The sequence below is a fragment of the Penicillium maclennaniae genome (genome assembly GCF_028827695.1).
Source record: "Penicillium maclennaniae strain IBT 15551 chromosome Unknown utg000007l:1.0-4884863.0:1.0-4888362.0, whole genome shotgun sequence".
NCBI classification, from domain to species: Eukaryota; Fungi; Ascomycota; class Eurotiomycetes; order Eurotiales; family Aspergillaceae; genus Penicillium; species Penicillium maclennaniae.
Window position 1 is genome coordinate 3,349,809 of NW_026623219.1, and position 22,600 is coordinate 3,372,408.

General features: G+C 51.7%; 12 protein-coding genes across 12 annotated transcripts; 6 read left to right on the forward strand and 6 right to left on the reverse strand.

Moving 5' to 3' along the window:
• Positions 1-47: 47 nt before the first annotated feature.
• On the reverse strand, positions 48-379 carry N7477_008478 (uncharacterized protein; the record flags this gene model as incomplete). Its single annotated transcript, XM_056970141.1, has 2 exons — positions 48-232; positions 286-379. 2 exons carry the CDS (start codon positions 377-379, stop codon positions 48-50), a joined length of 279 nt encoding a protein of 92 aa, XP_056820173.1.
• Positions 380-1,914: 1,535 nt separating this feature from the next.
• On the forward strand, positions 1,915-2,766 carry grpE (mitochondrial nucleotide exchange factor MGE1; the record flags this gene model as incomplete). Its single annotated transcript, XM_056970142.1, has 3 exons — positions 1,915-2,181; positions 2,244-2,669; positions 2,734-2,766. 3 exons carry the CDS (start codon positions 1,915-1,917, stop codon positions 2,764-2,766), a joined length of 726 nt encoding a protein of 241 aa, XP_056820174.1.
• Positions 2,767-3,195: 429 nt separating this feature from the next.
• On the reverse strand, positions 3,196-4,787 carry N7477_008480 (phenylalanine--tRNA ligase; the record flags this gene model as incomplete). Its single annotated transcript, XM_056970143.1, has 2 exons — positions 3,196-3,445; positions 3,478-4,787. 2 exons carry the CDS (start codon positions 4,785-4,787, stop codon positions 3,196-3,198), a joined length of 1,560 nt encoding a protein of 519 aa, XP_056820175.1.
• A 1,481-nt stretch (positions 4,788-6,268) lies between these two features.
• Positions 6,269-7,449, forward strand: N7477_008481 (uncharacterized protein; the record flags this gene model as incomplete). The annotated part of the gene is made up of 5 exons (XM_056970144.1): positions 6,269-6,425; positions 6,493-6,497; positions 6,574-6,672; positions 6,761-6,884; positions 6,959-7,449. The coding sequence occupies 5 exons, from the start codon at positions 6,269-6,271 to the stop codon at positions 7,447-7,449; spliced, it is 876 nt and encodes a 291-aa protein (XP_056820176.1).
• A 714-nt stretch (positions 7,450-8,163) lies between these two features.
• N7477_008482 (cytochrome c oxidase subunit VIb) lies at positions 8,164-8,801 on the reverse strand (the record flags this gene model as incomplete). Its single annotated transcript, XM_056970145.1, has 5 exons — positions 8,164-8,198; positions 8,256-8,453; positions 8,510-8,566; positions 8,653-8,655; positions 8,702-8,801. 5 exons carry the CDS (start codon positions 8,799-8,801, stop codon positions 8,164-8,166), a joined length of 393 nt encoding a protein of 130 aa, XP_056820177.1.
• Positions 8,802-9,068: 267 nt separating this feature from the next.
• N7477_008483 (uncharacterized protein) lies at positions 9,069-9,698 on the forward strand (the record flags this gene model as incomplete). Its single annotated transcript, XM_056970146.1, has 5 exons — positions 9,069-9,128; positions 9,206-9,221; positions 9,326-9,388; positions 9,452-9,464; positions 9,599-9,698. The coding sequence occupies 5 exons, from the start codon at positions 9,069-9,071 to the stop codon at positions 9,696-9,698; spliced, it is 252 nt and encodes an 83-aa protein (XP_056820178.1).
• Positions 9,699-9,961: 263 nt separating this feature from the next.
• N7477_008484 (RNA-binding protein) lies at positions 9,962-10,481 on the reverse strand (the record flags this gene model as incomplete). The annotated part of the gene is made up of 2 exons (XM_056970147.1): positions 9,962-10,099; positions 10,161-10,481. The coding sequence occupies 2 exons, from the start codon at positions 10,479-10,481 to the stop codon at positions 9,962-9,964; spliced, it is 459 nt and encodes a 152-aa protein (XP_056820179.1).
• Positions 10,482-10,870: 389 nt separating this feature from the next.
• On the forward strand, positions 10,871-14,931 carry sec31 (putative protein transport protein (SEC31); the record flags this gene model as incomplete). Its single annotated transcript, XM_056970148.1, has 6 exons — positions 10,871-11,079; positions 11,137-11,253; positions 11,310-13,687; positions 13,735-14,481; positions 14,536-14,834; positions 14,887-14,931. 6 exons carry the CDS (start codon positions 10,871-10,873, stop codon positions 14,929-14,931), a joined length of 3,795 nt encoding a protein of 1,264 aa, XP_056820180.1.
• A 1,122-nt stretch (positions 14,932-16,053) lies between these two features.
• On the forward strand, positions 16,054-17,520 carry N7477_008486 (uncharacterized protein; the record flags this gene model as incomplete). Its single annotated transcript, XM_056970149.1, has 1 exon — positions 16,054-17,520. One exon carries the CDS (start codon positions 16,054-16,056, stop codon positions 17,518-17,520), a length of 1,467 nt encoding a protein of 488 aa, XP_056820181.1.
• Positions 17,521-18,115: 595 nt separating this feature from the next.
• Positions 18,116-19,372, reverse strand: N7477_008487 (peroxisomal membrane protein PEX14; the record flags this gene model as incomplete). The annotated part of the gene is made up of 1 exon (XM_056970150.1): positions 18,116-19,372. One exon carries the CDS (start codon positions 19,370-19,372, stop codon positions 18,116-18,118), a length of 1,257 nt encoding a protein of 418 aa, XP_056820182.1.
• Positions 19,373-20,326: 954 nt separating this feature from the next.
• Positions 20,327-21,626, forward strand: N7477_008488 (PAPA-1-like domain-containing protein; the record flags this gene model as incomplete). The annotated part of the gene is made up of 3 exons (XM_056970151.1): positions 20,327-21,116; positions 21,169-21,275; positions 21,360-21,626. 3 exons carry the CDS (start codon positions 20,327-20,329, stop codon positions 21,624-21,626), a joined length of 1,164 nt encoding a protein of 387 aa, XP_056820183.1.
• Positions 21,627-22,138: 512 nt separating this feature from the next.
• Positions 22,139-22,410, reverse strand: N7477_008489 (uncharacterized protein; the record flags this gene model as incomplete). Its single annotated transcript, XM_056970152.1, has 2 exons — positions 22,139-22,293; positions 22,356-22,410. The coding sequence occupies 2 exons, from the start codon at positions 22,408-22,410 to the stop codon at positions 22,139-22,141; spliced, it is 210 nt and encodes a 69-aa protein (XP_056820184.1).
• Between the last annotated feature and the right edge of the window lie 190 nt (positions 22,411-22,600).

Genomic DNA, 22,600 nt, shown 5'->3' on the forward strand with positions numbered 1-22,600 from the left:
CAGAAGCAGTGGACCTCTGGTATCCCTTATATCATCTACCGTCATTATTAACCTTGACGTCCTCCCTCGAAGCCGACACCAGGACCATGACTAGATTTCAGAGCATGATCGTAGTGCCTCGCCGCAGCGAATTCGGCGTTGTCGATTTCCTCTTGGCTAGGGCGGTGGTGGGACTTCTCTTCGCCCGCCTTATGGTGGCCGAAGAGGTGGTGGTGATGGTGGGCGCTCTTGTCTATGCATCCATTAGCATCTTCCTAGACATGATAAGTGAGAAGAGCCACTTACTGGCTTCTTCCCCAACGTGCGAGTTGGACTGAGCAGAATGCTCAGAAGGCTTTTCTGAGTCTTTGTGGTGGTGGTGGTGCAGGAAGCCCGACATGGTGGTAAACACGGCGTTTTGACAATAGAGTGTAATTTTCAAATATCTACCACGAGATTGAAGATTAACATTGACTCCAAATCTCCCTACGAGCTCATATCTTTATAGCCCTAAGGTTTACTTATGACGTAACATGGCCTGACCGCTGGCGAACTAACTTCGTCATCCCGCGAGCGTGCTGGTCTTAAACAGACCCGAGACCACCCTGGCTTCCGCAAATGCGGCATCCCGAGCTTATGGCGAGCACATATTTCCCCTATGTTCGAGACTATAGTGAATGGAGTTAAATCGACGACTTGATCAGTCACGACGCTCCTACGATAGAACTCTTCTTAGAGTTGATTTCTTCTTGTTAAGTGATATTACATCATAGCTTTTTAGGTGGGGACAGAGTGGGAGACCTGGTTCTAAAATTCGGACTCCGAGAACAGAATAGCATCACTCTGGAATATTACCAATATTACAATATTTTCATTGAGGGTTGTCTACATAGGACCTTAAAACCGCCGACCTTTCAAGTTTATCGCCATAGTAATCAAGTAAATGTGGTAGGTGAGAATATATACTGAGTAAAGAAATAAGGAGAACACAGTTGGAACGAAGAGTAGTGGAAAGATCAGGTAAAAAACCCTCCCAAGAAAGATTAGACCAGTCCTTGGATACTTGATAAACAAGTTCACTAGAGTTCTTCGAATCTTTTCCATTGTTTTGACCTAATTTGTCAAATCAAGATTCGGCTTTGATAGTACATCTCACGTTGTCGAGGATCGAGTTGAGATTTTGCGTTTCCGCATGAAAGAAACTTACAATGAACAGCAATGCAATCTAACATGAGCTGGGAGCCCTAGAGCTGGAGCACCGAAGAACTGACTATTTGAACAAGGTTGGAACTATGTCTTCAGAAGGGCCTGGTAGTCGATGCTTGACTCTTAGTGGCATTTGAACGATGTTTTTCGCCATGTAGCTGGCGAATCCTGGGTTACGATCTGATTTCAGAGAAATAATGAGCTACGGCAACTGTTTTTCTTTATCCTCGATATCTGAGTTAGTGGATACTAGATGTGCTAAAAAGACGGTTGATTCCAATCCTATTTAATGTCATATGATACATCTTACATACAATTGCATGTACAGTAAGTGTCTGTGGTTGCCCTACCCGATCTGATTAGGTGCTTTTTGGCAGTCACAGTCTCCCTAGATTTTCAGTGAACCTCAAAAGCTAAACAGTCACGATCGCAGCGTTCTTGATGATCGCTCTTTCCAATCTTTCAAACCGATTGTATTGAAAAACATTGATTTTGATGGTAGTTTCCAAGCGATTTACACCCCTATTCAGATCCATTTGTTACATAACTGACCGACAACGAAATTACTTTTGTGTACACACTGAAGTAGCGAAGGCGGTACCGGCGGCCACCATTTTGCCGAGCTAAAGCGGTCAGGTGATGCTAGATGAATTTTGCCCGATCAGCTATCGTTATACCCGTTCTTCTCCTACTCATCCCATAACTCAATTGTAATTTTTCATCTCCGCAATGTTCAAGCGCACTCTTCTCAGACAAGCCCAGGCCGCCCGGTCGGCTCTGGCAGCTTCCACTTCCACATCCGCACCCCTCGCTCTTCGACGGACAACACGGTTGCAACAACAGCTGCCCGCTGCCATCCGGCCATTCGCCCAGCCCACTCGCTTCTACTCTACCGAGAAGGAAGCTACCAAGGAGGGCGAGGAGGGCGAGAGCACCGAGCAGAATCCTCTCGAGAAGGAGCTCGAGGCCAAGAACAAGGAAGTCATTGATCTGAAGGTAAGTTTCACTCTCGTTACCTTAACACCACTGTCGCGTGCGCAAAACTAAATGTCATTCAGGATAAATACCTTCGTTCCGTTGCCGAGTTCCGTAACCTACAGGAGCGCACTAAGCGTGACATGGAAGGTGCGCGAAACTTTGCCATCCAGCGCTTCGCCAAGGACCTCCTGGAGAGCATTGACAACTTTGACCGGGCGCTGCTGGCCGTGCCCAAGGAGCAGCTCGAGGCTGCTCCGACTGAGGAGAACAAGGCTCTGCATGACCTCGTTGCCGGTCTCAAGATGACCGAGAACATCCTCATGAACACTCTTCAAAAGCACGGTCTCGAGCGCTTCGACCCCGGCGAGAAGGTCGAGGGCAAGCCCCAGAAGTTCGACCCCAACCTGCACGAAGCCACTTTCATGGCCAAGGCAGAGAACATGGAAAACAACGACGTGATGTACGCCCAGACTAAGGGCTTCCGTCTCAATGGACGTGTTCTCCGCGTAAGTTATCTTTTGCCGGATTTATTACCGTGGACTATTCACTAACTTTGAATATCCTCTTTAGGCTGCTAAGGTCGGTGTTGTTAAGAACGACTAGATCTACTTGAGCATGATGCTTTGCTTTCCCTCCTACCTCCTCTTTTCATTCTATCTGTACCATATATCATACGTTATGATCGCGGTTGGGATTTGCACTCGGATGCGGCTGGCTGTTGGTCCGTGGAAAACTCTTCCTTCTCATGTCTGCTTATCTCTTGGATCGGTATGATACACCTTTGTTGCATGTAACTGGAGGCGTCCGGATTCGTGTTGGGTGTGTTTGTTTCACTTGTTTCGCGCGATCTGTGCCTCCCGATAACTCTCTCCTCATCTCTGTATAATATACACCCGTTGGTGGCTCTCAAGTCTCCGGTTGTTCTTCGATCTATATCCGAAAATGTTAAGAATGTAGAGTCTGTAGGAGGATATCTCATATTGTACAGTGTCGAGAATAGTGGAAGTTAAATAGTACAGAAAGCATCGTCAATTACCTCAGCTCTACTCCGAAGTCCTCGACGAGCTTCTCCCGAACCTTGTTATGCATTTCGTTGGTCTCCTCGTTCGTCAAGGTACGCTCCAGACTCCTGTAGTTGATACGGTAGCACATACTCTTCCGTCCAGTCTTGGGATGCGTGAATTCGTCAATCAAGGTGACATCCTCAACAAGATCACCGCCAATTCCCCGGACCACCTCCATCACGTCATTTTCGTGGAAAGGCACGGCACCGCCAGCAGCACTGCTTCCACCAGTCACAGCAGAGGAGGCAACCAGAAGGCAACATCCTTGTAGGATGCAGGATGCTTGGAGAATGGCTTAAAGCGCGTGATCTCTCCAGCGCGGAACTGCGACAGGAAGCGCTCGTCGCGAGACCAGAAGAGACGGATGTCGGGGATGTTGAAGAGGAGCATGGCTATGCGCTCGATTCCCAGACCGAACGCCCAGCCGATGCGGTTTGGTACATCGGAGTTGATAAGGAGGTCTTGCTTGATGACACCGCAGCCCAAGATCTCTAGCCAGTCACCCTGCCAGAAGACCTCAAGTTCCCATGACGGGCTAGTGAAGGGGAAGTACGCCTCGACCCAGCGAACCTTCAAAGGCTCCGCTTCGACATTGCCATCAGAGCTGGTCGCGGCGGCCTTGCTACCCTCAGTGAAAACCTTGATAACCATGCGCTCAAGGGACCTCTTGAGGTGCTCCGCAATGGCCTCGACCTCCTCCTCACTGTGGTGCTCGGCCTGTAAGGGATTGCGCTGGGCATGGATGGTTGGGTTGGGGTCTTCGACGACCACATCATGGCGCTGGATGAGATCCACGTCAGCCTTGATCTGAGCGACTGTTTCCGCAGCGCTGGCAAGTGGGTTACTGTCCGGCCGCTTCCACAGCATGGCGCCCTCCATCTGGTGAAAGACCGGGTAGTGGCTGCGGTCAATGGCATCACGGCGGTAGACATCGGCAATCACTGTGTATCCGACTTCTTCCGGGCGAAGTTTCTCATTGCGATTGATTTGTTGGAAATATGCCTGCTGGTGCGCGCTTGTATGTGTGCGTAGGACCGTCTTGTCGTTGATGTAGTAGGTATCCGTGCGAGAACGACCCGGGTGGTCCGGCGGGAAACCCAAGACATCGAAATTCTGTCTAGTTGTTACGACCGGGTTTTTCTCCGAGTAGTTACCGAAGACTGGAGAGGGGAATTGGCTCTCAATAAGTTTGCGGGTAATAGCGAGAGGGTGGTTCTCGTCAAGGTAGAGTCGTCGGCCGACATGCGACAAGATTGTGTCAGGGGTGTTGGTCCATTGATCTGTGGAGTATGTTGCGCCCTCGATTTTCAAGTGTGATTTCGTGCTTGGTGAGTCGGCACCGGATTTCTGATCTGCAGTGCGGAGAGCTGCGGTTGAGCTCCAGCTCCGAGTGGCCGTCGGGACGGTGTCACGGAGTGAATGCAATCGAGGGCTGCGAATTATGGGACGAGTCGCAACAATGAACCATTTGCCACTGCTAGCCCGCAGAGCTCTTCCAGTAGCTAAGAGCCGCATTTTTGGTGAAGGAGTGGCAGTCAATTGAACGTCGCTTTTGCGCATTGCGGAATCTCGAAAACACCTCGGGCCGGGTAAACAAGTCGCCGAAGTACATATGGCTTGCTTGTACGATGTACTCGAAGCAAGTCTTGTCGGAAACATTTGTTATTGTTAACCAGTTTTCAAGTTGCTTTAAATACTTCAAAATTTCTATTCAGACGCGTCCATATATACGCTCAAGTCGTAAAATCATAGATCATGCCCTCATCATTCTCATTGATAGGTGCCAGAGGCCATCTTCAAAAGCTCCACAATTTCCACTGTTGCAGAACAGGTCATCGGGTTGGAAATCTATCCCCGCTGAGTTAAAGCGTTTTTGTTGGAAGAGCACATTGTAGGAATGAGTGTGGCTAAGCATAGTGCTGAATGATCCTTGGCAGTCAGGGCTGTTTGCCAAGGACAGCAGAGCTGATTGTCTGCAAATCCGTTCCAGGAAGACAGACCGCCTACGGGATTGGCACAACGACGAGGGGATGGTTCATCACATATTGCGAGCGACCGCCTTCCATCAATGATGATCGATGCGAGTGTGGCTTAACCCCATCAAGAATTTGGGTCGTAATCCGCAGACTGCAGGTAATTCTTCCAAGGCTGACGCACAGAGTGATAAAACATGAGCATTGCTTGCATGGGCTGTCTTTGATATAGAAGTCAAAAGTTCAAGCATCAGGCTTGCAAGAATTGCGGCTCATGTTTACCCTGGGGCCTACCTTCTTTGGTCACAGATATGGTCTTACATCTTGTGTGGGACTTTGAAAGGAGGAGCACGGCGAGCATTGTGGGTAGCAGTTGAAGATAGACTGTAGTCCAGATGTCAGTCTTTAAAAAGAGACGGAAGGGTTCACTCGTCTCAAAGTAGACATTACTGATAAAGTTCCTCTGTGCTGTAATAAAGATCAAAGCACCCGAATGTTCTCACCACCTTTTTCAGTATTCTTAAGCATTCCATTCGATCAGGTTCTGAGCAGTCCAGTCTTATCTGATCATCCTAGAAGATCCATACCGAGGGGTACCATCGGGACCCCCCCCTCACCCCCCGGTGAACCCTATCCTGTCCCCCAAGCCGCGATTTCGCCGAAGATCCCGGATAAACGCCGCGGAATGGCCTCACTATCGTTAAAATACCTCGGGTATTGTAGTCATTCTGATCGTGAAGGGCATCGGGGAGTATTTCAATCTCCGAGGGCAGCATGAGCAGTGTGCATCGTGACCATGACAAGGGTCGTATGTCCCCTTACAGGCCATGAGTTCGGGGATAGGCAAAACCGAGGACATGATTGGCGCCGAGTCGCCGGACCCATCCAGACACGAAAGACCATTGGCAGAGATGCGCGGCTGAGCGGAGTATCGGCGGCCTGATTTTGTCTCCGTACCCAAATTACGTCAAACTTTGGCATCTTGAAAAAAAAAATGACCCTGCACTCCTCATAACCACTCTCCCTCTTCCCCCGCTCTCGCGAACGAGCGACCTTGTGTGAGACAAGATGGCTGATAGCGGCAAACTCATCGAGGCTCCCGTCCATGCGCGGGTGGCCCCTGTGGCAAAGCATGCGCCGTCGACATCAAAGGTGCACTATCCGTTTTGGTTTGGAGGCTCGGCCTCCTGCTTTGCGGCCGGCGTGACGCATCCGTTAGACTTGGGTAGGTGTTCTTGCGATTCGTTTCTTTGACGTCTTGAGGCGATCGTTTGCTAATTCAGCGTCTGTAGTCAAGGTACTTTTTCAGCTCCGACATCGATATGGGCGCCTCTCCGAACCCGATCGCTGATACCCCGTTCGTCGCATTCTAGGTCCGGTTACAAACACGCGCTCCCGATGCCCCCAAGACCATGATGGGCACATTTGGACATATTGTCAGAAACAATGGGTTTTTCGGCCTTTACAATGGTGTATGTGGCGGGCCCGATCCCCGATCCGCGAGGATCACCCTGCATGGAGATGTGTTTGGCTGACAAGATCATCATCGCTTCGATACAGCTCTCTGCCGCCCTCCTGCGACAAATGACCTACTCTACCACACGATTCGGCATTTACGAAGAATTAAAATCCCGCGTCGCCACATCCTCCTCCAATTCCTCGCCGAGCGTCCTCACCCTTCTCGGTATCTCATGTACCTCCGGCTTAATCGGAGGTGTTGTCGGCAACCCAGCCGATGTGCTGAACGTGCGCATGCAGCACGATGCTTCTCTCCCCCGGCTCAGCGCCGAAACTACCGCCATGCCTTCCACGGCTTGATCGAGATGACTCGGACTGAAGGATTCGGCTCGCTGTTCCGTGGCGTGTGGCCGAACTCGACACGCGCGGTCCTCATGACTGCATCGCAATTGGCCTCGTACGACACCTTCAAGAAAATGTGCATGGAGCAGGTTGGCATGGGTGATCACCTGGGTACTCACTTCACGGCCTCGTTCATGGCAGGTTTCGTCGCAACCACCGTCTGCAGTCCCGTCGACGTGATCAAGACTCGTGTGATGACCGCCTCTCACGCCGATGGTCGTGGTCAGAGCATTGTTAGCCTGCTGCGCGATATCTGTCGCAAGGAGGGTCTGGCTTGGACTTTCCGCGGCTGGGTTCCCAGCTTCATTCGTCTGGGTCCGCACACCATTGCCACATTCCTATTTCTTGAGGAGCACAAGAAGCTTTACCGCAAGTTGAAGGGCATTTAAATTTGGATCTAAAAGGGTCGCGCATTCTCTTATCTCTTCTCCCTTTTCTACTCGCGCGGTCTCTATCCTCATCTGCTTCTGCACCTTTTCCCGATCCATTCCGAGTATATACGACCCCCGCTTCCTTTTCATGATCCTCGGGCAGAGCACGAGGACACAAGCATCCAGCTTGCACATATCTTGCATTCTAATCACTGTTGAGCAGTTTGGCGATCTATGACCAGAGACATTCTCTGGTCCGGATCACCGTGTACAGGATGCGTTGTATGGTAGAATCCGGAAGACTCAAATCATATAGACATAGATACACCTTGATTCGCATTCAAATTGTTTTTTTCGCCAGAAACATCCAGTTTCCATGTTCACAAGATTAGTCACGTAGAACGTCTCTAGGATGAGACACCATCAATGTCTCTGCGTGCACATTGATCATACGATACCTAATTCGAGCGTTCAGGGCTCAGACAAAGTACGGCTCAGAAGTGACTGATCTCAACGACGCCGTTGCTACTTGAAAATCTACGAAGGGCATGATCTAATCAAACACATTTCTCAGCAGAGCGGCAGATTTATAGACACCCCTTCTCCAAGCTATCGGATTACATCCAGGGAAAAAAGGAAATGCATCCCCGCATGACCCGGTAGAGTACATTGGAAGTTGTCAATACACAAAATTTGATAAAGCCTAACCAACACAAAACAGCCGTTGGCTATTTACCGGTCAAGGTGGGCAGGGAAGTTGCCGGCCTCTGGTTGAGCGGATTAGCATGCGCTGTTTAAATTGGCCAGGAGATGGGAAAACGTACCGCGCTGGCCGTCCCAGCGGTCGGTCCAGGCCTTGGGGCAGAGAGAGCGGAAAGCGTGGTAGAACTGGAAATCAATCAGCTTTTGTCGTGGTCTGATGGTCGTGTGGGTCAAAGTACCTGCTTGCAGGGCGGAAGTCTTCACCCTTGGCCTCGACACACTTGTAGTAGTCGACGTAGTTCTGCCAGCAGTGCTTGGTCCTGTGAGCGCAGAGATTAGGTATAACGCTATTAAAGTATGGGGGCGAGTCGCATACTGATTCTGCTGAGGGAAACGGGCGTCGAAACCTGTGATCGCGTTCGGAAAATGTTAACTTCGCTGTGCCCCAGCTGATCGGGTGACATTCCCAAAGTATCCCGATAGAATATCAAGTCGCCAGGAGATCAAAATTATACGCACCAGCTGTCGAAGAATTAGCAATTGACTCGGACAGAATTGGAGAAATGACCGTTTTCACAGGAGGGGGAGTGGGCAGACATACCAGTAACGAACTTGAAGGGCTTGGTCTCGACGGGCTCGTCGGGGTCGTGTTCCGGAATGGCACCCATTTTGACGATGTGTACTCGGAAAGAACACGGAGAGACAATTGGTGTGGTTAGAGGGAGGAGGTTAGAGTGAAGGTACAAGATGAGACGTTGGGTGATGGAAGCTGTGAAGAGCCGGGTGTGACCGCGGGCGGTCAAGCGAGAGCCACTGAGCATCGCTGCTTTTCCCAAAACCACCCGAGCCAGTCACAGCCCGCTCTGGGAAAGCTAACCTCCAAGTTCTCGTCTTCCCTCTTCTCTCCACCTTCCAACTCCCCTCCATCCACCACCATGTTTCCCACCCGCGTCTTCCAGATGCAGCCCTCGCGGGCCTTCTACAGCCCCGCTCCTGTAAGTTCTCTTTCACCCCTTGGTCGGGTGTGGTCGGATCATATGATTCGGTTCGGTTAAGGCTAATTCCCCTACAGAAGGAGGCTCACAGCGGTACGACTTCCCCTTGGTTACCACCACGCTACTAGCCATTGATTCGTCTGGCTTGAAATCGAGCGGGAGAAGAGAGAGTGCGAAAGGACTAACGCGTTACCCAGCCCACACCATCTCCCAGCGTCTGCGCCTGCTCCGCAAGGTTCCCCCGGAGTTGATCCCTCTCGGTATGTCTTCTACCATCACATTACGTATCAATAAAGCAAGATCTAACCATAATATGTTATCAGGTATCGTTCTTGGGTACGTTTCTCTCTGATCTCTCATCCCCGATCGGTCCGCATATGACATGCACGAGCTTTCTCGATCGTCCACCTCCTCTACCCACAGACGAAATTGTGCATTGTTCATTGCCCATTCTAACTCAATCCCCGCAGTGTCGCCGTCGGTGCCGCCATCTACTCTAGCAGCAAGAAGCTCATGACCGACAAGACTCTTCGTCTCACCCGCAACAGCCCCGAGAGCCGTGAGCACTAAATGTACCATCATTATGTTTCTTTAAGCTCCGAGAATGCGATTCCAAGTTTCTCAATTCAATCCTTGCCGCCTGTGTTGTTTTCAGACAGATTGGAAGCCGAAAGTGAATGCAATTGAGCGCATCAGGAAAGAAGACCTGTCCGCTATCGGCGCCTGTGTACATAGTCCGGCTCGTCTAGGGGGACTGACTTTTTTCGTGTATTCCAGCAAAAAGGGACGTTCGCAGTCTTTCATTATCATCGTGGCCTTCGTAATAGTGTACATTATTCGGGCTTCGGCCCGGCAACGTCGAGCTGTTCCAAGCCCTGCATTGGGTCTTGTGGGCGGTTGCTCTCGGCCTGGGCATCTTCGGCGACTTGTCGGTCCTCGTCGCTGACCGCGTACTTGGCTAGATAGCCCTCCTGTGTTGTGATGTATGATTAGTTGCAATGCGACAGGCATGAAGATGCAATTCACGCGTACCTGCTCCCAGATTGCAGTCTTGCTGCCCAATCCCTCGGCGGCATCCTTTTGTGGTTTTGCGGCGGCAACCTTGATTGTGCGGCCGTACAGCTCGCTGCCATCCATGTTGTCGATGGCTTCTTTGGCATCTTGGGGGAGATCGAACTCCACGTATCCAAAGCCACGGTGGGTCTCTGAGGAGTTGGGTGCCTCTGGCTTGGGAAGAGAGATATCGACGACTTCACCGAAAGGTATGAATGCCTCTGCCAGTGTATGTGCTGTCACGGCCTGGTCCAGACCACCCACGTAGACCGTGCTCTTCAGGCGTGTGCTTTCACTCATGGTGGAGAACGGCTTGAATTGAGCGCGAAATGTATGGGGAGTTTGACCTGGATAGAAGTGGGCGCACAGATATATCAGATCTGGATGCGGGAAGCTCGTTGCACACGAAGTCAACGTGGTTTGGACGCAGATTGTTGCTCGTTCGTAGCTCTGCTGGAGGAAAGAGAAACTGATATCACGTGCGACAAGCCTCGGGGTGTTTTGGCGAGTACCACATTGGGTTTAGCGCGTGTTCCCCGGTCCCTCCAAGTCCAGGAGGCCACTTGGTTTACTCTGAGCTGCACGCCCCCCATTGTCAATTTCTGGTACAGGGGTGGGATTTGATTGTATTTTCTTAGACCTGTGCCTCGACTGGCTTCATTCCCTCACATATAATCCTCCCCTTCATCATGGTCCGTCTGAGGGAGATCCCAAGGACGGCCACCTTCGCCTGGTCTCCGGGGGCTGCATCGCCATTGATCGCAACCGGAACTCGCGCAGGTGCCGTCGATGTCGATTTTTCCAACAAAACATGTCTCGAGCTCTGGGATCTTGGCCTGGATCGTCAGGATGCTAGCGAAGAGCTGATGCCCATAGCTAAGCTTGACACCGACTCTGGGTACGATGCCCATATTGAAGTTTAGTGATGATCGATTGTACTGACGGATGTGCCTAGCTTCAATGACTTGGCTTGGACTGAGTTTGACGATACGAGACGTGGTGTTATTGCTGGTGGTTTGGAGAATGGTTCTTTGGATCTGTGGAACGCCGATAAGCTGCTTGCCAACTCCAGGTACGCGAGAGATCATCTATACTGTATACTGAGGTACAAGGGCTAACAGATCATAGTGACTCGCTGATCTCGAGAACATCAAACCACTCCGGTGCTATCAAGGCCCTCCAATTCAACCCTAAACACTCGAACCTTCTGGCCACTGGTGGTGCCAAGGGCGAGCTCTTCATCTCCGATCTGAACAATATCGAGAACCCGTTCCGATTGGGTACCAATGCGGCTCGCACAGACGATATCGAATGCTTAGACTGGAACAAGAAGGTCGCACATATTCTGGTTACTGGTAGCAGCGCCGGTTTCGTGACTGTCTGGGATGTTAAGACAAAGAAGGAGAGCTTAACCCTCAACAACATGGGCCGAAAGGCTGTCAGTGCTGTTGCATGGGACCCTGAGAAGCCTACCAAGCTCATCACTGCTACTCCTCTTGAGTCGGACCCCATGATTTACGTCTGGGATCTGCGAAACTCGCATGCCCCGGAGAGGACTCTCAAGGGCCACGAATCTGGAGTGCTGTCGCTTGCTTGGTGCGAGCACGACCCCGATCTTCTGCTGTCTTCCGGCAAAGACAACCGCAACATCTGTTGGAACCCGCAGTCCGGTACTCCTTACGGTGAATTCCCCGTTGTCACCAACTGGACCTTCCAGACTCGCTGGAACCCTCACAATCCCAACTTCTTCGCCACCGCTTCATTTGATGGGAAGATTTCGGTGCAAACTCTCCAGAACACCAAGACCGATGACGCGCAGGCGATTGCCGACCAGAACCAGAACCTTGATGGCGAGGACTTCTTCGCCAAGGCTCAGACGCAGCCACAAGTCTCTAAATTCTCCCTCCCGAAGCCTCCTCGCTGGCTCGAGCGGCCCTGTGGTGCCTCATTTGGTTTCGGTGGCCGCGTTGTCTCTCTCGGTGTCTCCGAGAAGGATTCTCGCGTATCGAAGGTCAAAATAACTTCTTTCGAAGTTGATGAAAGCGTCGGTAATGCTACTGAAAGCTTTGAGAATGCTTTGAAGGAGGGTGACCTTCGCAGTCTCTGCGAGACTCGCGCGGCTGGCGCTTCCAGCGAAGAAGAGAAGTCTGAGTGGAAGGTCATGCAGGCTCTGCTCTCTGAAAACCCTCGCAAGGGCCTGGTGGAGTACCTTGGCTTCCAAGACTCGGCTGACGAGGCCGCCGATAGCTTGTCTAAGCTTGGTCTGGATAAGAAGGATGACGAGGAGACCCCCGACACGGCCGAGAAGCCCAAGTCGAATGCCAAGAAGCACAAGCGCTTGCAATCCATGTTTGATGCAACCCCCGACAGTGACAATTTCCTGTCAGAACTTGCTGCTTCAAAGGGTGCGCAGACCAACAACCCCTTCCAGATCTTCAATGGTTCTGAGACCGAGGCCGAACAGAAGATCACTCGTGCTTTGCTCCTCGGGGAGTTCGAGAAAGCTCTTGATGTGGCTCTTCAGGAGGATCGCATGTCTGACGCTTTCATGATTGCCATCTGTGGTGGTCAGAAGTGCATTGAGAAGGCCCAGGAATATTATTTCTCCAAGCAGTCGGGTGGTCCCAACTACATGCGATTGCTCGCTTCAATTGTGGGCAAGAACCTGTGGGATGTTGTGCACAACGCTGATCTTTCCAGCTGGAAAGAGGTCATGGCTGCTTTGTGCACTTTTGCCGACGAGAAGGAATTCCCCGATCTGTGTGATGCTCTTGGTGACCGGCTTGAGGAGCAGGTTCGCAACACTGGTGACAAGACCGTTCGCAAAGATGCCTCATTCTGCTATTTGGCTGGCTCCAAGCTCGAAAAGGTCGTGGCTATCTGGGTTGAGGAACTACGCGAGAATGAGCAGCGAGGAATCGAAACAGATGCGGACAACTCTACCTTCTCTATTCACGTTCGTGCTTTGCAGGGATTGATCGAGAAGGTTAGCATTTTCCGCCAAGTCACCAAGTTCCAAGATACAGAACGCACCAAGGAGTCCGACTGGCGCCTCGGTACCTTATACGAAAAATACATTGAGTATGCTGACGTTGTGGCCACCCACGGCCGTCTCCAAATTGCTCAGAAGTATCTTGATCTCGTGCCTGAGAAGCACCCCGAGGCTGAGGTGGCTCGTAATCGCATCAAGCTTGCTATGAGACAGGCTCCTCAGAAGGCACAGGCCGGTGCTACCGCGAGACCTGGCAACTTCAAGCCTCTGCCCACTCAACCCAACCTCTACCAGCCAACGCAAACCTTCACCTCGGCGGCTCCTGCGACTCCTGCACCATACGCACCTATCACGCCTGCTGCTGCTCCCCAGCCGTCGTTGAATGCTTATGCGCCCCAGAATGCCGGGCCCGCTCAGCCTGCTAACCCTTATGCTTCGATTGCCTCTGGTGGTGCTGGTTACCACCCCAACACCGGATACCAGCCGACTCAGGGCATGAAGGCGCCGGCATACGGTCCGGGCTACGCTCCCCCGCTCCAATCTTCGCACCGGCCGCACCAGGAGGCGTTCCTCCCCCTCCTCGTGCCGGAACTCAGTCGCCCGCTCGCCAAGTCACCACTTACACCACGGCCACTGGTCTGCCTGCATGGAACGATCTCCCGGAGGGCTTCGCCAAGCCCCCGATGTCCTCACGTCGTAGCACTCCTGGTGCGGCTGCGCCTATCAGCTCTCCGTTTGCCAACCAGCAATCACCTCCTATGGCCCAAGGGCCTCTCCCGCCCACAGGACCGCCTCAGCGGATACCCTCTGTGCCTCCGCCTCCCAAGGCTGGATCCCTCCCACCGCGCGTGACTTCCCCCTTGACCTCGAGCATGGCACCCGGACCTACTCCACCGCCGCCTGTCAACCCTTATGCCTCTCTTCCCCAGTCCCCGCTCATGGCTTCGGGTATGGCTCCTCCTCAGACTTCAATCCCCCGGGGTCCCTCGCCATACAATGCCCCGCCTAGCATGCCCCCGCCTACCAACCGGTACGCGCCTAGTCCGGCTGCTCAGGCTGCAAGCCCGCAAATGCAGACTCGCGCCCCAGTAGCACCTCCTCCTCAAGGTGCCCCAGCGACATATGCTCCTCAACAAGCAGTCCAATCTCCGGCGGCCAACCCGTATGCGCCTAGCCCAGGTGCTGCCATGCCACACCCTCCCATGGCAGCGCAGGTCCCCCCTCCGCCCCAAGGACTTCCCCGGCAGGGATCTCGTCCCCCCACGGCGACCTCTCAACGGGCACCTCCCCCCTCGACCCCCAAGTACCGTAAGTTTCTTATCTCCAATCTCAGTGAAGGGACAAATAGCTGACCGTTCTTAGCCCCTGGCGACCGCTCTCACATCCCTGCGAACGCCATGCCGATCTTCGAGATCCTGTCAGCCGACATGGCGCGCGTCAAGGCTCGTGCCCCGACTTCGTTCAAGGCCCAGGTTGATGATGCCGAGCGTCGCTTGAGTCTCCTTTTTGACCACTTGAACAACGAGGACCTGCTCAAACCTAACACTATCGAGGACATGGCCAATTTGTCTCGCGCGATTCAGAACCGCGACTATGAGACCGCCCGCAATATCCACGTTGACATCATGACCAATCGAACTGATGAGTGCGGTAATTGGATGGTGAGTCCTTTTGTGTAAACTTTCTCCCATCATCATACTAACCAAAATGAAGGTCGGCGTCAAGCGTCTGATTAGCATGAGCAAAGCTACCCCGTGAAGCTCTCTTTGAACGAGGACTTCATGCTTAGCTGTTTCTTGATAGAATGGATCGGGTATAAGATTGATTGAGGTCTCGTTGTGATAGCCTAGGCTTTGGGTTTTCTTGTTCATTTTACTATTAATGCCTGCGTATTTTCTCTTTTCTTTTCTTTTTTTTTTTGCGTCCTCTCGTGGGGGTTTAGTCTGGTCAACCACTGTCGTGAGCAAAGAAAAATGCCCAATGTTTCATAACGCGGATTTCTGGGCTTGAATGGTTTAGAGTGTCAGATAGACATGCTATGAAATGAACGAGTAGATTGATTTTAGATACCGTCCATGGGTACTTAGCCTGCCTCAAGAGGTTATCTCCGGCACCGTAACGAGATTGTTCCTGAGTCCTGACACGATCCGAAAAGTGACGCCGAATGCTAGATCCTCTCCCATTGCCAATATCAATGATACCTGGGCACATCCGAATTGGCCATTTTGGCAGTCTCTAATTTCTCTCCTTGGTCCCACTTGATAGAGAGCTAGGATTTAGCTTCCAGTGGATCCAGATCTCACCCAGCATCAACCATGGAACACCACCAGCGTGAGTCAAGTCACTCTGCGGCAACGTCCGGCACTTGACTTCACCTTCTCTGTCTGCTACTTGAAACAATCAACCCTGTGCCCTTCAAGCGAGCCTACACAGTGTGTTGTCCTGTGGGACGATGGAGCCTACTTCTCATTCGGGCGCCTTGCCATTCGATGTTTTCCTGGGTTCGCCCCCAATTCTCACCACTGGTGGATGATCCTATGATCTAATTGTTTCTCCAGATATTGATCCATCAGATCCACTGGGGTCAAACTTGACCAAAGCTCCCTCAGAGCATTTACATTCACCTGATCTTTTCAATACATCATCTCCAAGACTCTCCACGCAAGATGAGTCTTCGAATTACACATATGGCCCTGTTTTCTTTGAGAACCCCCGGAACGAGACTTCTCCACCGCCATCCGTAATGATGAGTCTGTTGGTCCTCATGACCGACAATCTTTCCCAGCGGTAAATAGCGGGCTCTTCGCCTCACAGGCGGACGTTCCACTTCCTCTTCCCACCGACACCAATATACATTCTCAGCACTCGTATTTGGATTCAATGAATCATTTGTCTGAGTCTATCTATCGCGCCCATCTTGAGAGTATCGGTTCCGACGATATCAGTAATGCCGGGACAAATTTCCCCGTGCCGACTGCAAACTCCATTACAGGCCTTCCAAGGAGACGAAGTCGACATTTGATCAGATCTTCCCGGAGCTCTGCGTCTCCTCTGGTTGTTCCACACCAGGCGGACAACGACTTGAGTCCCATGCAACGATGGCAAGAGTCCCCTCCCGAGGACGAGCCGGCCTCTAAGTCTGCGATTATGAGTGCATTAAGGTCATCAAAGCGAGAAAATATGAAGACCGTCAGCCACGGCGCCTTTAGTGGCTATCGACGACCTGCCTCACTGGCCAGCTCCAATAGTGACACCAGCTTTTCCTCCCATCAATCATTTCGCTCGACGCGATCTGAAGCATCATCAGCAACGCAAGATTCCCAAAAGACGCATTGCCGCAATCAGCATCGTATTCGGAAGCTTGGAAACAAAAGAACGGCTACCAAAGATGCCACCAACCGACCGTTCTGTTGCACGTTTTGCTGCGATAAATTTAAGAGCAAATACGACTGGGTTCGCCATGAGAAATCTCTTCACCTGAACTTGGAAGTTTGGGTCTGCGCTCCGCATGGAGGATCTCCGATTTCCCCCTTGACTGGAAGGCAACATTGTGTCTTTTGTTATTGCCTGGAACCGTCCCTGGAACATCTCGACGAACACAAGTACGATTCGTGCTCGAGAACACGGCGCACTTTCCGAAGAAAGGACCATCTTGTTCAACATCTCCGATTAGCCCATCGCCTTGATACATTACCAGTGCTCGATGAATGGAAGACTGATTCTGTCCAAGTGACCTCTCGTTGTGGCTTCTGTGATCATCGCCTCGAAAGCTGGGAGGAACGTGTTGAGCACCTGGCGGTGCACTTCAAGAAGGGACTGACAATGCGCCATTGGCATGGAGACCACGAATTCGAGCCGAGTATTGCCGCACAGGTGATTAATGCGGTACCACCATATCTTCTTGCATCGGAGTCCATATCAATGGTACCCTTCTCAGCCACAAATTTCAACAGCAAAGATCATTTTGCTCAGATTTCCTCGCGAGCAGACGGAGCAAATACTCGAGTGGAGGGAAGTCTGAAAGAGAGCGAGTTTCAAGGGAGAGATAAAAGCACGGCGATGTTGGCCAGTTCTCTTGAACAATTGCAGACACGGGACGTGCCTCTCAACACTTTTTTAGAGGTCGTCACTATGCACCTTGGTCAGTTCGCTCGGCAAAATATGAGTCAGGGTATCATACCCACGGACGAAATGTTTCAGCGGGAGGCCAGACGGGTTCTTTATGATTCCGATGATCCTTGGAATCAGACGTTTGCCGATAATCCTGAGTGGATAGCCGACTTCCGGCGAAATCATTACAGACAAAATGATTATTCTCTGGAGCCCGAGAGTCATGCACATCAATAGGGCTTTTAATGTGTGAGAAAATCAGCTGAACGTGAAAATTCTTTGTCATGACACGATACAGAATCAAGATATTAGTACGCAGGTCGTGCAGTGTATTGCTATCTGGACATGACTGTCAATTCAATAGTTGTACCACTATTCTTCGCGCGATGTGGAACCTAATGCTCTTTCCTTGGCTCAACCATGGTCCTTCGAGTGGGCGATCCAACTTGTTTGAAGAAGTATGATTTATGCAGAGCCCTGAACATTCAATGAAGCGGGAACTAGGGCGTGGTCTGATGCCACGCCTCAAAAGAACCGAATGATGAACATGTAAATTTTCAATGGAAAGGGCCCGCAGCCATAATCAAAGCATCAGATATCATTATTGCTGATTGAGCAATCAGATCTTCTGTAAAGAGCAAAGGGAGATTGCACAAGTCAGGACAGTGAAGACTTCCTTGAGTCCTTCGTCTTTCCCTTGTTATCGGTGAAGAACCATAGCTTTGTGTATGGAGATATGCAATTAACCCTGGGAGAGATATCTTGGTATCTTGGTATAACTTTATGTACAAATAATTCACAGAATTAGAAAATTCGCTGATTTGTGAAGACATCACCGGACGCCACCAAGTCTGCCACCTCGACTCGCAGGGAAGTTCCTGGCACTCAGCAGGGCACCCTTGACACCACGAATATCCGCCTTGAAGCTGGCGATGGCGTCATCCTCTGACTTACGGAAACCAGTCGAGCTGCTGTCCGAACTCACATTACCCGTGTACAGACCATAATTAGATGTGGAGGAAGTATATGTGGGCGCAGCATAGATCAGCCCGTCAAGATAGTGGTGAAGATCAGACAAAGTGGAACGTGCCATATCGTCAACGTTACTCGCATCTTTCTCAAACTCGGTGATCTCTTTGAGCTGGGATTGAATCGAGGCCAAGCGACTTATGTGATTATTCACGGCTTCAACTGGAGCATCAAGGGAACCTTTCTCATCTTTTGCGCCTAGAACGGGTGAGGGAGTAATATCTGGTGTTGTTTGAGTTCCCATGTCGCGATGGAAAAGTTCCGTAGGATCGGAGGTGACCGAGTCCCCGTCTTCGTTGGACTCATCTTCTTCATTGGATGCGGACTTGCGCGCAGTCAACTGGGCGGGAATCACAGAAACACTTGCTTCGAGCTTCTCGTTCAACTTTGTCAAGTTCTCTTGCGCTGTGACGGCGAGATCGTGTCGTGCGCTGGTGAGGGTTGCAATCATCGGTTTGACCAAGTACTCGCTCGCGCCGTATATGGAAGCGCCGAGACCCGCGGCGCCGTAAATTGTGTAAAGAATGTTGCTCATGGTAACCAATGGGGGCTGCTTAGCGGGCTCGAAGAGGAATTCAGGGTAGGTGATGATCGGAGGCTGATCGCGTGGTGCGGAGGAGGGGACGGTGGCGGTAGCCGTCGAGCGCGGCTGAGACATGGTGTTGGAGGACGATGATGAAGTGGCAGGAGAAGAAAGAGTGGAAGGTATGACTTCAGACGGTTTGGAGGAGGATGAATCTGGCGGTGCTTCTGAATCCTGATCCTCGGCTGCAGTCACGGTGCAGCTGGTCGCCTCTGGGTTTCGAGAGACGCCGAGAAGCTGTTGAATCTCGCCTGAGTTCAGACCTTTAGACTCAAGGAATGAGACCTTGCGATCAGTGGGAGCGTCACGGATTGATTCGTCATCGAGGAATCTGGACGCTGAGTCGACCAGGTCTTGACGAGAAGTGGATGCGGGCGCATCGGAACTCGGCGACGAGGACAAGGGTGCCTGGTCAGGCGCAGACCCTGAGCGTTGCCAGGATGGAATGGAAGGTGGCTTAGATGATGGGTCGGACATGTTACTTGTGTCTGGCCCAGTCTTGTCACAGGAAGTGTAAGTTGGAGAGAAGAGGAACTTCCCCGGACTTGGGTGACGGAGGGTCCATGTGAGCCGACCTCGGCTGTTGCACCGACTCGGCTGGCCCCGATCAGGGTCAACCAACTGGCACAACAACTGTTAGACTCATTTATCAGGTAGGGTGACTTGCTCAAGTTCTTTGATAATCATCCATTCAGCTTTCAGTCTCTAGGATATTCAGTCAAGCCTTTCCATCGACTGATAGTACAGTAAGACTCAATGAGACCCAGCGCATCATGGGGTGGAGATAGTCTCAGTCATATCAATTGAGTGTATTCATGCACAATTTAACAAGGCGACATGAATGTGCATAAGCCTTCCCCGTCTAATGGCTCAGACATGTAAGTAAATCATTCGTCCTCGTTGCCCTTATCGCGTATACAAGCCACAAGCCACCGCCCGGCAGAATGGGATGGTAACTGCATTTGTTCGGCGTCAGCGACAAAACTTCAAGACATACCCTTTCGCGAAATATTGGTGAGTTTTTCCTGGGGTTTGGCCCTCAACTGGGATCTCCTGTATCTCTTCGTCGCTATGTACCCGCCTGGACCCTACATCTCCTGAATATTTAAGAAGCCGGGGAACACGACAGGAGACCTCCCATATTCCCTGTAACCTGCGCTTTGTTCGCAAAGGTTACGAGCATCTGTGGCGTCTGAAACACGCTGGCCCTGTATTCTTCCCGTTTGCACTGCTTTGAGGCCTTAATTACCGCGATTATGTCCTCAGTGGAGTTCGCCTTTTTCCCACTCCGCGCTGGCAAGAGCAGTCTGTACTGCCACACACTTGCTCGTTGGCATTCATCTTTACCTCGTCTTCTTCCCCCGGGCTTCGAGTGCACTTCCCGTTCTTTCTTTTCCCAATTATTACCGCTTCATTGGCATCAAAATCACTATGGTGGAGCTACGTCGCTCTACGCGATCGCAAGCTTCCCGGGGAACGCCTCCAGAACCAGAAACTAACATCTCCACCAGGTTCAGAAGGCGAAATCGTGCATCTGTTGCCCCAGCCTCAATTACTATCTCCCGTTCTCAATCCCACTCACCCGGAGAACCCGCCAGAAGCCTCCGTCTCACAGTAAAGATGCCCGCTGGTAAGATGCGCGAAGCCAGCGGCGGCCGTCCAGGCCGGCGCTCGGTCAATGTCTTCCAAGAGAACCCTATCGTCTCGGGGCCTCGGTCTAGTCGAAACAGAAAAAAGATTGTTGAGGTTCCCTCGAGTGACGACGATGATATTGAAGATCAAGAAGAAGACGAGGTCGAAGAGGAAGATGCTCCCGGTGAAGACGATGAAGATGCCGATGCTGATGGCGACTTGGATATGGACGATGCCCCATCCCAACCACCGGCAAGGCGGAATGCCAAAGTGGCAGCACCAGCTCGTGGCAAGAATGTCAAGAGCGTTGAAGCCAAGGAGATGGAGCTAGAAGACGAGGAAGACGAAGAAGAGGATGAAGAGGAAGAGGACGAGAATGTCTCGGACACCGAAACAGATGCCGAAGGCGAGCCCGATGATATGGATGAGAGCGCGGTTCCGGATGTCAATGTCGACGATCTAGATGAAGAGGACGAGGAAGACGAGTTGGATGACGAGCTGGACAGTGATGCACTTGCACTTGATGGCGGCAAACAGACCAAGCGTCAAAGAGGGAACTTGGGCGACGACTTCCTCCAGCTCCCCATGGGTAAGCTGATTCTACTGCTGAAATCTCAACAAGATGCTAACGGGTCGGACAGAACCTCAAGTCAAAAAACACCTGACGGCAGAGGAGCGTATTATGCGACGAGCTGAAATGGCGCGCCGACGAAAGAATCTGAGTGAGAAGCGAAATGAAGAAGAAAAGGTAAATCATGACTCGTGCCAGCTTCACACCAGTCATAGTCTGGCTCACGGCCGATTGGGAACTCCATATCTGACCCTATCATAGATGGATACAATCAATCGCCTGCTCCGAAAACAGCCTCCGAAACGGCGTGGCCGAGGTGCCGCCGCCGCTGCGGACGCAACCGACACAACTCCCGGCGACCAAGAGGCCCGTGAGCCCGAGAAAGCCGATCCTCTCATGGTCCGATGGATCAGCGACTCGAAGGGCTGCAAAGTCGGCGTACCTAAGGAATGGCTCGGCACCCCGGCCGGCCGTGTGTTTGGCGCTCCTCTCGCGGCTCCGACCGGTAAGATGGTTGAGGAGGTATGAAGACATGCTGCAAGGATATTGCACCGGTTCGAGGCGTATTGGGTAACTATCTGGGGTGGGAACGGTCTAGATTATAATCGAGGGTCAAGGTGGCTACCAAGGCTTCATACTAGTTAAGGCATGGCGTTGAATCTATCAACTTGGATTTCTTCAAGCCCCGAGAGCAAAATGTACATGTCAAGCATATTAGTAGTCCGAAAGTTTTCTTCTATTATACATCGCTCAGAGCGCGCCAACGGCCTTTGGAATTTCAGAGACGCCATCGAGCTTCGCCTTCAATCCGAAGTGCGATTGAAGCATGGAAGTCAGTCCGTAGAGCTCCTGCGCCCGCGCAGCATTGGCTATCTCGCACGTGAAATTGAGGTCTTCAAGCGCCCAAGATATGCATTATATCTCGATGTGACCTTTACTTCATGTCCTTGAGTGGAGACTTCGATCTGCGTTCTCTCTTCCCGGGCAAATTTGCGAGAACCTCGAACTTTCCGCATTCCTGACAGCGTATGTCATCGACGTTATTGACTCTTATCGGCCTCGGGCTTGGTTGTCAGAGCTCCAGCATTGAGAGCCCCAGTAGGCTTATCAGATGCGCCGGCAGGGTTGGAGGACTGGACACCAGGGCTCTTCTCAGCTGCAAGCTGTTGAAAGGTTGGTTGGAAGGTGTAGTATCCTGAGACAAAGTGACGTTAGAAGCGAGCATCTCGCCGTGATCAGGGGAAGAATGAGTAATACCAGTAAATACACCGACTCCAATTGCCATAATGACGGGGAAGAAATTGCGACTCATCTTGACAGGTTCACGCCTGGAGTGATGCGGAATGAGGTGGCGGAAGAAGTTAAAGTGGATTCGGAGATGCGGAGCGTTATCGTCTATCGGCGCGTCGCCAAATTATTCGCTTATCGAACGCGTCCACCACACGTTGAGCTCAGCACAACGACTCAATCGTCTCGAAAGGTACGACTTGATGGTGCTGAAT